At 53.6% G+C, this 12,409-nt stretch overlaps 1 protein-coding gene across 1 annotated transcript; it reads right to left on the bottom strand.

The window, feature by feature from the left end:
* Positions 1-2,872: 2,872 nt before the first annotated feature.
* On the bottom strand, positions 2,873-11,986 carry CLEC3B (C-type lectin domain family 3 member B). The gene is made up of 3 exons (XM_067754081.1): positions 11,692-11,986; positions 7,516-7,614; positions 2,873-3,907 (listed from the first exon to the last, which is right to left on the bottom strand). Exons 1-3 carry the CDS (start codon positions 11,798-11,800, stop codon positions 3,507-3,509), a joined length of 609 nt encoding a protein of 202 aa, XP_067610182.1. The 5' UTR covers positions 11,801-11,986; the 3' UTR covers positions 2,873-3,506.
* Positions 11,987-12,409: the final 423 nt, after the last annotated feature.

The raw sequence follows: 12,409 nt of genomic DNA, 5'->3' as shown, positions 1-12,409 counted from the left end.
GAAACATGTTAACTTAGGTGCCTAAGGACTCCTAGGTGGCGGTGTCCACCAGGCATCAGAATTTGTACCTGTTTGGGATTTAAGAGAGAGAGAGCAGGGCCCACGATCGCTGCAGAAAGTAAAGCGTCAGGGGACGGGGGCTTGTTTGGGCAAGGAAACAACCACCAAACAGCTTTCTTTTCTGGAGAGAATTCTACAAAAGACATTCCCGAGGATAGTTGGGCAGTATCCTGGACTCAAGAGGCTTAAGAGGTCATCTAAGCTAAACCTCATTTTGCAGGTGACGAAATTGGGGGCCAACATGCCCCACAGGCCTTCTCCAGGATCCCATAGCAAGGGCCACCATTACCAGCCCCAGGTCTCTCAGGGCACCCCCTTCTCCACACTGGGGGTCTCCATCTGTACTTCCTCCCCTTGACTCTCCCTTCCCTTGGCTGGGATGAGCTAGGCTTTGAAAGGTGGTAGGAACAGCCAAATGCAAAAGGACTAGGAATAGGAACGGCAGTGGTGATGGGACAGGGCGGAGAGAGCAAGGCTCAGTTGGAGCCTGAGCACATGGCTCCAGCACACTGGTTAAGGGCCAAAAAGCAGACAGAGAAAGACCCGTCCAGAAACCGCCCTCTCACATGATTAAGTAGGAATCTCTTAATCAGATGGATGGATTTTTCTTTCATTGGTTCATGTATCCTAGAGTGAAGCAGGGCTCAGCATCAATATTACTCCAGTCTTGTTCAGATAAGTAGGCTGGTGTCACTGAAAAGAGTGATGTCACTTAATACTTGAACTTCTCCTAAGGTACAGGTTAAAAGCACTCTGTCATCAGAATGTATTTTTCATGGTCTGTGAGCATTAGGCTCTTCTCCAAGGCTGTTGAAGGCAAAGAACTGGAGACAACTGAACTTGCAAAAGGAGTTTTTACCCAGTCTTTTGCCTCCTTACAGCAGTATTTCAAATTATCCCTTTGTTGTGCATCCTCAGAGTTTTTTACACACCAGGGCAACGCACAGTAGAGAGGGAAATGGATGGCTGTGAAAGATGGCTCTACCATCTGCTCTAATAAAGAGTAATGGAGAAGCTGAAGATGTAGAAACCAGTTCCCTTGAAGATCTAGAAACCAATACCTTATCATTGTTTATATACGCCTTGGAAAATTCAAATTTTGTAGCCAGGGCCAGGAATGGTGAGGTGAGTGAGACACTCCCTGGGGTACAAAATTTAAGGAAGTACCTAAAAGCTCAGTAATTATGATAAAAAATATTTGAACACGATGTTTTAAAAAATAAAAATTAATGCAGGGCTTCCCTGGTGGTGCAGTGGTTCAGAGTCTGCCTGCTGATTAAGGGGACACGGGTTCGTGCCCAAGTCCGGGAGGATCCCACATGCCGTGCAGCCGCTGGACCCGTGAGCCATGGCCACTGAGCCTGCGCGTCCGGCTGGAGCCTGCGCTTCGCAACGGGAGAGGCCACAACAGTGAGAGGCCCGCGTACCGCAAAAAAAAAAAAAAGAAAAAATTAATGCAAAAATCTGTGATAAAAAAACACATCAAAGCTTAAAGACAGGATCCCAGGACAGGTGTACCCCAGCTGGAAGTCCACAAGTCTCAGTGTCTCAAGTGTAAGAGCATTCCCGGCTGATTAAAGATGGGTAACGATTCTCTTGCTCATACTTCCACCTGCTGCTGGAAGCAGGCAATGCCACGGTGGCACCTCTCCACCAGGACCCATGCTCACATGCCGAGGCCTGGTGCCCTCTTGCGGGCATCCACCCGATGCAGGGAACTTCACAAAATCCGTGGCCACCTACATCCTGCTAGATAGCTGAGTGGGGTAAAAAGAGCCCAGGATTCAGAGCTGCCAGACCGAGATTTGCATCGCATTTTCCTTCTCACTTACTAGGCCGTCTTGAAAAAAATCACGTTACTGTTCTGAGCCTCAGTTTCTGCACCTATAATGGATCTCATCCATCATTACCTCTTCCTATAACTGTGGAATTACACGAGATGCTTTCTGTGACAATGCCAAGCAGGCTGTCTGGCACAAAGTACGCACACAGTTCATTGTAAGCTACCTACTCCAGCCCAGCCCACTCCCCTTGATCAAATCAAACTATCATCAATTTATTACTGAAGGCAAGACACACTAGAAGACAACCAGGGAGAAAAGATGTGGCAAAGTCCACACAGTGGATGATGCCATGGCTGATGTGGTAGGGAAGACCTCCCCTAAGGGTGTCACTAGAGCTGGGCCTACATGGTTGGATGGGCCAGGTCACACCAGGAGCTGGCCAATAGCCTCTGGGGGTCACTAGGGCACTTCTCTGATGTTTTATCTCAGGGAAGGTCCAGTAACGTGAGACAAGTATCACGGTGGTGGATGGTGGAAAGGCCAAGGCCCTTGTAATCCTGGCTCTGCTGCTTACTAGCTGTGTGACCAATGGAAGTCACTTAACTTCCCTTAGCCTCAACTTCCTTCTCTACAAAACTGGGATAATAACACGCCTGTCCTGGGTGGAGTGCCTGCGAGTCTGTGGGCTCAATAAGTAGTAGCTGGTATTGCTAGGGTGGAACTTTCTGTGAGGAGCGGGAAGGAGGGGGACACACCAGTCAGGCAATGTTGGCCACTGTCATATTTGGCTCCTGAACCAGCCCCCTTGTTGGGCAAGAAGGCGGATGCAAATATCCCCCGCGGGCAGCCTGTGCTCTCACCCCGACAGAACTCAGCATGTCAGTGCACCGCAGAAATGAATCCCTAACAGGAGGGTGTCAGGTGGGAGTGTCCCTCCTCCTCTGGAGTTGTGGAGGGGATGCTGGATTCCAACACGAGGAAGTGGAGTCTGCAGTAAGAAGACTGGAAATCTGAATAAGGCCTGTAACTTAGATAACAACATAGTAACAGTGTTTATTTCCCGACCTTGATAACAGTGCTCTGCTTCCGTGAGAAAATGTCCTTGCTTTCAGGAAACACACTGAAATATTTAGGGGTAAAGGGGCATCACGTCTGCATTTCACTGTCAAACGGTTCAGGAAAAAATAGAAGGATAAGCAAATATGGGAAAACATTAATATTTGTGGAATCTGGATGAAGGGTATACGGGAATTCTTGCAACTTTTCTGTAAGTGGGAAATCCAATGAAATATAAAGTTATTTAATTTAAAAAAGGCAGCAGCAATCAGGGGTTCCCTCGTTCACCCCCCCCTTCTTTTCCTCCTCCCCCTCCTCTGCACCCAGCTCGCCATCCTTCACCACCTCCCTACTCGCCTCCTTCTAAGCGACCTCTCCCTGGGCTCCCGGCCAGGCTCCTGGACTCCCCACCCCTCGGACCCGGCACAGACCGCAGCCACTCTCTGCCAAGCTGCACCCAATTTATTTGCAAGAGGAGGCCCCCAGCGCGCGGGGGCAGGGATGCGGGGCGGGAAGGTCCCACGGCCCCTCTTCCGGGGCTCACGATCCCACCCTGCCCTGGCCCCACCCCCGAACTCTGCCCCCGACCCCGCCCCTCTCGGCCCGCTAGACGATGGCGAACTGGCAGACGTAGGGCAAGTTGTCCCGGCAGCGCTTGTCGAACCACTTGCCGTTGGCCGCACCGGCCAGGGCAGCGCAGTTCTCGACCTTGCCGCCGTCGGGCTGTGCGGTGATCTCTGTCTCCCAGTTCTTGTAGGTGATATGGCCGCCAGTCATGTCCACCCAGGTGCCTTCGGCCGCCATGTCGTTGAAGCCCAGCCAGACCTCGGCCTCGCTGCCCACACTCTGGCTCAGGTACTCGTACAGGGCGTCATTCTCGGAGCCCGTATGCGGGGTGCCCAGGGTGCCCCCTCGCGAGATGCAGTCCTCGCTCGCCTCGTGGAAGGTCTTCGCCTGGACGAAGGCCAGAAAGCACTTCATGTGCACCTTGATACCCTTCAGGCAGACTAGGGGGGAGGGGAGGAAATGGACGTCACCCAAGGCCTCCGGTTCCGGAGCCAAGAGCCAACCGCCAGGGGTAGTCACACCATCCTCCATCCCATCCCTGTACATCCTGTCCTCCCTGGACAGGCTCCAGACCCAGGCCAGAGGGCCGTGCTGTGGTGGGCACTGATGCACATCTCAGATCCCCATTTAAGAGGTGGTGGAGCCCCTGCTGCTGGGAGTGAGGTCAGCCCCCTCAGCTGCACACGGCCCCTCCCTCAAGGTCACACCCCTCTCCTGGGTGCCCCATCCAGTGCCCAGGGGAATAGGTAGGGTCATCTCTACCCCAAGCAGGATAATTGTGAAGGGGCCTTTTAGCTTGGAGGCTCCACAGCGTGGCAGAGGCTGGCCTTGGGCCTGTGCTGCTACTCAGCTCCCCCTCTGCCCAATCTACTTCCAACACCTCCCTCCCTTCACAGTTGGGACCCTGGGCTCTCCCTAATAAATGAGCTCCATCTCAGAGTGGGCTTCCTGGAGAGCCCAGGCGGAGCCACCTGCTCTGATCTTCCTCCAGCCCCACCCTCCCTAAGATCAAGAAACTGCAGGGCCAGGGGACATCCCTACCCAGAACCTAGACCACACTCCAGGTACCCAGGACCCCAAAGCCCTGACCCAGGGGCCCAAGCAAGCTCCCAGAGTCTGCCAGGGGCCTCTTCTGGGGCGGCGACTGGGAGGACGGAGCTGAGACGGGCAAGCCCCTGGGACAGAAGAGATGGCCCAGGTGGTGGGCCAGGGGCTAGCTCTCTCAGGCATGGAACTCGAGTCCAAGATTCTAAATTTGAATCTGGTCTCAAAGGTTGTGATGAAGGTATATATTTGGTCAGCTTAGGAGCATAGAATGTTTTTACTTAGCAGTTTGGTTTTTTTTTTTTTTTAATATTTATTTATTTATTTGGCTGCACCGGGTCTTAGTTGTGGCACACGGGATCTTCGTGCGGCATGCGGGATCTAGTTCCCTGACCAGGGATCGAACCCAGGCCCCCTGCATTGGAAGCGTGGAGTCTTAACCACTGGACCACCAGGGAAGTCCCAGCAGTTTGTTCTTCAGCTGGGTTTGTAACTTAAATGTTTAGGCAGTTGGGGTACATGCCTCCATTTGTCCTCTTGCTGCTGACCCCAATAGTGTTAGGGGCAGGTCTGCACTCCACCTCACCCCCATCCCCTCACTCACTCACCCTCTCACTCAGTTGCTTTCACTTAACACACATCTCCATGTCCCCGTGAGCACCTGACACTCCTGGAGCTCTGAACTCCGGGCCTGCAGCATCACAGAGGTGTCTTTACTCACAGATGCCATCCCAAGGCAGCCAGCCCTACCGCGTGCTATCCTGCAGCTCATCCTAGGCAGGTTTCATTGCCCTTCCCAGCCTGGCGCCACACTGCCTTTCCTTCCTGCTGGGGACTCTGACACGCCACCAAGACCCCCTTGGGGTGAAGGATTGACTACCCCAGCTGCTGGGAGCGCTGCTGGGAGACAACTCTTAACTCTCAGCCCCTTTGGGGATTGCATCAGCGGAAGACAGCCCCCTCCCCCATGGTGTGCCCCCTTCCCAGAGCAGCCTGTACCCAGTGACTGGCCCATGAGCCCTCTTGCCCCAACTCAGGACAGCTCTGAAGGGCCCTCCGGTCGTCAGGGCTCCCTCTGCAGTTGGCTGAGGCTTTCGTTGAGACGCGCAGGGCACTCTTCCCACTCCTGCGTCCTTCTGTCTCTTCCCTTCCCCAGGTGCTCATCCTGGGTGTGCTCCCTAATAAACCTCCTGCAGGCTAAACTCCACCTCGGGGCCGCTTCTTGGGAACCCTACCTGCAACACTCCCTCCAACATAGTTAGTCCTCAATAAGTATCAGTTCTCAGTGCCTTACCATCGTTACTGACATTTTGTCACTCTGGCCTATTCATGATCCCGTTGATTCTTTTTTTTTTTTTACGGTACGCGTGCCTCTCAGTGTTGTGGCCTCTCTCGTTGCAGAGCACAGGCTCAGCGGCCATGGCTCACGGGCCCAGCCGCTCCGCGGCATGTGGGATCTTCCCGGACCGGGGCACGAACCCGTGTCCCCTGCATCGGCAGGCGGACTCCCAACCACTGCGCCACGAGGGAAGCCCGATCCCGTTGATTCTTGCTGGCCTTCCATAGCTTTGCTCCTACCGTGCCCTCTGCTTGGAATCCTTCTTTATCTTCCCACACGTGCGGGTTCCAGTGAATACATTGATTTCATGAATATATTGAGGCTCCCAGAGCGGGACCCTGGCTGGGTCACCTCTGCCTCCTTGTGCCTGGCAGAGGCTCGCTGGGGGGAGGACCTCATGTGTGTTTGCTGATTGGGGGAGGGAAGGGGCAGATGGCGGGACGGGAGGGTTGCTCCCCTAACCCTTGATTCTCTCAACTCTTCAGTTAGGTCAGGAGTGCTTTGTGTGGGGTTATTGACAAGGTGATTTGCAGGTAGTGGTAGTAAAGGAGCGGGTGATGAGAGGGAGAAGGTCCCCAAGGAGGCCAGGAGCCCATGAACCTCCTGGGAATCAGCAGACATGGAGGGGGTGTTTAGTTCTCCATATGCCATGGACTTTGCACGGGGAGGTCCCCACCACATCACCCACCTCAGGAGGCAAGTGGCATCTGGGTTGCATGGTCTTGGCACAAGCACAAAGCTTAGACATGAGACCTTAGAGCTTGCCCTGCAAGTCCACCCCCCGCCCTTCGACTTTACAGATGAGGAAACTGAGGCCCTGAACAACACTGTGCTCATTTTAAACATTCCCCCATGTGTTAAGTATTATCGTTAGTCTGTATTCTGTGTTCTCCAGGGCAAGGTCACGAAGAAGTAGGTGAGTTTGAGATGTGTGGAAAATAGAGACAATGTGAAAGGAACTTGGTGGAGAGAAAGAGAACAGGTTGCCCAGGCAGGCTGGCCAGGCAGTGCTAGGGCAGGTGGCTATGAGCTGTGTCCCCGGGCTCCACAGCCGTGTATTTTGTCCATCCTGGTTTAGCTGGTTCGTGCAGGGCCAGGAAGACCAAAGCCCGCCTTTCCTCACACCCAGCATGCACCAGGCAGGCTGCTTCCATTCCCATCCTGAACTGCAGTAACTAGCCAGGTGGGCGTGGCAAAACCAGAACCTCTCTATGCCTCAGTTCCCCTCTTTAAAATAGGGGTGATAAATCCTGCCTCAGCATAATGATGATGATTAAGAGTGGCAGCCTCAGCAAAGCAGCTGACACAGGGAATGAAGCTCACGCCCTGTAGGGCTGTGGGGGCTGGCTGAGCGGAGGGTCTCCTGGGGTTCATTAGGGTTGCCTCTGCTCCACGAGCGCTGCAGGGCTCGCACTTCCAGTGGGCGGTAATGGATTCTTGTGGGAGAGCTTGTTGTCCTTTCGGTACATTGCTGCTTCCACATGTCAGGGGATCTTCCTGAGAGAAGCAGGCTGAGGAGGGGGCTCTGTGAATCCAGTGCCCTGGACTACAGGGGCCAGCCAGGGCCCTGGTACTGGCTCGAGGCTACAGGTGGGTTGCTGGCTGCTGGCCTGAGGCCCTCTGTCTGATGTACCCCTGCCCAGAGAGGCCGCCACGTGCTCTCACCCGTCTGCAGGGCCTGCTGCTCTTTCAACAGGGCCACCTCCTGGGCCAGGCTGTCCAGCTGGGTCTTGAGCTCCTCAAGCATCTTCGGGCTCACGGCATCTAGGATGAAGTCAGAAGGAAGTGGGGACAATCACGAACACGTGAGAAAGGCAGTAGGGAGTGGGGCAGGGCAGGGACTGGGAGGGGTGGACCACTGTCAGCCACAAGGGGACGAGGGAAACGACTCCCCTCGACCTTGATGTCTTGGCATACTCTCTCTCTCCCTGTCCCTGCCGGTGGTAGTCTAAGTGATCGCTCATGATTTTCCTTCTACCGGGGGACCATCGTTCTCTTGCTCTTGCTAAAGTGAGACGTGTACTGCATTGTTCAGGAGAGTTGCTGGGATCAGATGGGGTTGGGATTTGCAGGAGCGGAGTGGAGGGTGCAGACAGCTCCTTCGGTGACACCCAACCACCCTCCCAGCTCTAGAGGAGAACAGAGCACAGGAAGGAGGGCCAGGGGCCCTTGAGACCTCCCAGATTCACTTCCCCAGGCTGGACGAACAAGGCACGGACCAAGCAGGGCAGGCACTCGGCCTGGGGCTGTGTGGAGCAGCACAGGTGAACGTGTGTACAGGCTCTGAGGTTGCATGCATGCGGGTGACCTGGGCAAGTTCCACAGCCTCCCTGAATCCACTGTCCTCATCTGTAAAACGGGATGATAATAGCCCCACCTCCAAGGACTCTGAAGAAGAATAAAGACTAAGAGAAATGAAGCATGTGACCAGCGCTGGGCTCATTGTCAGCCCTGTGACGTGGGTAATGTGTCTCTTCTATACCACCACCAATTCACAGACGGGAAACTGAGGCCAGACTGAAGCAACTCGCCTGAACTGGCAGAGCCAGCAGCCCGAACCCAAGTCCGCACGGCTGCAAGCTTGTTCTCCCCACGTCCGTGATGGCAGCACGTTTCCTAATGTGAGCCTTCCTGAGCAAAAGGCCCGTTCGGAGCCAGTTATTCATGAGAGGCAGATGTGAAATGTCTTCCTCTGCATGTGTAAGTTGAGAGCTAAGTGGGTGGACCCCAGTCTTTCTGAAATCCCAGGAGCTTCAGGAAAGGCTGAGCTCAGCTTGGGTAGAGGGTGGGGAAGCGCTTCCATGGTCCATTTGGCTTTGCTTGCATAAAGTCCACGGTATGAGGGGTGAAGTCAGACCTTTGTCCACCCCAGATTCCTTTGCAGGGGAATCACAGGAAACGTGAGCAAGAAACATACTGGCATATATAGAAATTCATGATGTGACTTACCAAGTATGAGGAAATTAACACCCAGATGAGCAAGGCAAAACAGGGAGTGTTTGGGGCTGGCAAACTAGCCTGACTGGGTTATGTGTGCCTCACAGTGGGCCTCTGCCTCAGTGGTTCACAGCAGCTCTGTACTCAGTCCCATGATGTACCAGCACAGGGCACCGCATAAAGTTGTGAAAGTTGGGTACTACACAAGGGCACTCAGCTGAGGGGACAGGTGGGGGCCCATGTCCAGCCTCTAAGCCTTGCCCTGGCTGTGCTGCTTGACCACACCAGAGAAAGGGATGCTCTTCTATAATTTGTCAGCTCAGAGCGGAGAGCCTTTTGTGATTTGCACCAAGGTGCCCGAGTGTACGAGGGGCCCTCCAGGGACTGGCCAAGGACCAAGGTGCTAACAGAACTCCACTGAGGAAGGCGTAGGAGTTGGGTGTTTCTACAGCTCTGGGCTAGGAGTCGGAGCCCTTGTGCTGCCCCTCACTACCTCTGAGCCTCAGATTCCTAATGCATGTTATTGAAATGGATGCCCTCAGGTCCCTGTTCTAAGAGTCTGTGACCCCCTGTGAGGCCATCGTCCCCACCTGAGCTCCTCTGCCAGGTGTGGCCACATGGCCTCTGGAGCTCCAGCCGCCTAAGCCCTCCCTGCCTCACATCTGGCTGACCCCCATACAGCTGGCTCAGGCCACACCCCACACCAGGGGCAGATGAGCTCCCAGAAGCAGCCTGGGCTCTCCCCTTTCTCATCCCACCCTGGGGGCCAGCATGGGGGCATAGCACATTCTGTCCTCTCCTCCCCTCGTCCATCCTGCCAGCTTGTTCTCCACCACTCAGCGGGCACTGAGGGGTCTCCTTGGGCACGACTGTCCCTCCTCCGGACACCCTCCCCCACTTTTGTGCACTGGCCCCTGACTAGGTTGTTCCTTTGATTCCCAGTCCTGGCTGCTCCCAGGAATCACTGGAGACTGGTGGGAAAGGCAGATGCTGGGGAGCATTCCAGGCCCATGATCCAGCATTTCTGGGGGTGGGTCCCAGGTGCCTGGATTTTAATGTATTTCCCAGGTGATGCTGATGATGCCTGAGGGAGAACCACCGTGGTTCGCAAATTGATTCACATCTTAAGAGCAGGGATGCTAATTGTCTGCTAGAGTGTTCAGCATGTATACTGGCCCCTACCTGGAGAAAGAGCTGTGTAAGCATGTGTGGTGTAGGTTGGCAGCAGGTCGAAGGAAAGAAAACCAAGCTGCAGTGGGTTTCAGCAAGAGGCAGGGCTGGACAGGACACTCCACTCTTGCTCTGTCAGCTGTTATGCGGGCCTCCTCCTGGACCTCCATGGGCCACCTCCGTGGGGACCACATGGAGCTAGGGTTCAAGTGTGACAGCTGAAGAGGACCAGGGCATTGTCTGGTTTGACCTTCTTGTCCATATGATCAAATACATGATTTACATGATTAAATAAATACATACTAAATCTTTGGTAAACTTGAGAAATTAACAACTATTTTCCACATTCAAAAATTCTGTTATTTGCCTTTGGAACTGTGTATCCTTTACAAAGAACATCCTTGGTGGCAATTTCAGCTAACGTTCGTGGACACACCATGCATGCTGTGAGTCTTCTTTTTTTTTAATGAACGTTTTGTAAAAGGTAATATAGCCATATAACTTTAAAAAACCCAAACAGTTCAGAACGTCAAAGTCTCCTTCCCAATCAAGTCTGCCCTTAGCTCCCTAGTTTTTCTTCCCAGAGGTAATCACTGTTACTAACTCTTGTGGATCCTTCCAGAAAATTCTATGCATATACAAGTAAATATATTTTTTTATATAAGTCCCTTTTTCAAAACCAATGTCAGCATAGTACCCATTCAAAGTATTGAATTTTTTGTTTACTTTATGAACTGAACCTTGGGGATTATTTCCTATCAGCACCCAGATCCGCCCATTCTGTGTTGCAGGCCTGTGGGTCTCCATTGTCCTAATGTGCCCTTATGTACATTGTCCGTGACCAGTGGGCAGCTGTCCATTTACGGAAGAGGCTCAGAGAGGGGCCTGAGGGCGGCCCATGCCCCTCTGCCTCACCTTTTCTGTGCTCTTGGCCCCAGCCACCTGTTTCTCTGCTTAATAAGCACTCTCATCCCCTGGAACTCTCTCTCCTCCCCTTGGAGCCCTGTGGGGGGTGACAGCCCCGATCATTGCCATGGCATTTCACTAATGTTGTCTCAAAACAGCCCGCGGTGACCTCACTGCAGGCAGGGCTCCAAGGGCAGGCCTTGCTGAGGCCAAGGCGACCCAAGGACACCCCAAACCCAGAGGCAACAGAGGGAGAGCAAAGCTGCCTCCACTATCCGAGTTTGGGTTTGAACATTTTTATTTCCTCGAGGCTGTGATACACTATAGAACTAAGAATTAACTTGTTCTTTCCCCGCCCCCGCCGTGCATCAAGTATATCCTACGTTCCAGACACTTCACATGTTTTCTATCATTAAATCCTCACAACCAGCGTTGTGAGCAAATGCCACAATCCCTATTTTACAGTTGAGAAACCCGAGGTTTGGAGATGCCAAGGCAAAGCCTGCCAACACTCCTGATGAGAGTCGGACCTCTCCAGACTTCTGAGCCAAAGGTTTGATTTCTGTAAAATATTGGGGTGGTGGGGGAGTGGGTGTCAGTTTAGGTGATCTGGAAGCTTCTTTCTGATTTTAAGAGCCAGTGACTCTTACAGTTTTGACAATTGCCCCTGCTGCTGGAGGACTCTCCCAGGTCCCAAGGGGTACTTCATTGAAGTTCCCTGGACTCATGGAGAAGGAAAGTGAAGGAGGGGAAGGAGAGTGAGGACCAGCAAAGGAGAGGGCGACCAGCTCCCTGGAGGATGGGGAGGGGCTCCACCCCCCTCCTTACCTTTCTTAACATTTGCAGCCTTCTTGACCTTGGAGGTAGGTGTCTCGGCAGTGACCTGGGTCAGGAGGGAGAAGAGGCAGAGGAGCAAGTAGGGCCCCCAAAGCTCCATGCTGCTGCACCCACCGGCTGGGGCTGCTGCTGCCGCCTGCAGTGGACCTGGGTCAGAGAGCACTAGTGGCTGTGGCCTGGGCTGCACGTCTTAAGGCAACTGCCACGACGACCTCTGTCCAGGAAACCCTCCCAGAGTTGGCTGAGAGAGTGCCAAAAAAAAGCTTGCAAAAGGAGGAAGCCCTTGGGGCCACGGAGCCTCGCTGCCCAGGGAACACCCACCCAGCATCCGGGCCCCGCCTTCTAAAACAGAGTCATTATTTTCTAGGATTCTGAGAAATACACGCTAGTTGTCATAGCTCACATCTGCTGAGCAGTTACCTTGGGCAGGCGCTGGGTCATACTTTTCCCTGGCCTCGTTGAGGCCTCACACCAGCAATATGAGGGAAGTGCTGTCATTTCCCCATTTTACAGTTGAGGAAACTGAGGCTCAGTGAGTTTAAGGGAACCCAAGCTACCCAGCTGTAAGGGGCAGCACCAGTATTTGACCTCAAGTGGGGTGACTCCAGAATGGTCCCACAATGATGTCTCCTTACAGAGTGCACTGGGGCTGACTGCTGGATTGTCTAGAATGTTTGCTGTGATTCTTTTGTGGTCTGTCTCTATGCAC

Source organism: Pseudorca crassidens, chromosome 10 (genome assembly GCF_039906515.1).
Source record: "Pseudorca crassidens isolate mPseCra1 chromosome 10, mPseCra1.hap1, whole genome shotgun sequence".
Taxonomy (NCBI): domain Eukaryota; kingdom Metazoa; phylum Chordata; class Mammalia; order Artiodactyla; family Delphinidae; genus Pseudorca; species Pseudorca crassidens.
This window is presented reverse-complemented; position numbering and strand designations above follow the sequence as displayed.

What these genes read in the sequence shown, in the direction of transcription:
- CLEC3B (XM_067754081.1), bottom strand. Translation starts at nt 11,800, where the DNA reads ATGGAGCTTTGGGGGCCCTACTTGCTCCTCTGCCTCTTCTCCCTCCTG. An exon ending in GGCTGCAAATGTTAAGAAAG is followed by an intron (nt 7,615 to 11,691) that starts GTAAGGAGGGGG and finishes ACTTCATCCTAG; the next exon opens with ATGCCGTGAGCCCGAAGATG. An exon ending in GCAGCAGGCCCTGCAGACGG is followed by an intron (nt 3,908 to 7,515) that starts GTGAGAGCACGT and finishes CCTCCCCCCTAG; the next exon opens with TCTGCCTGAAGGGTATCAAG.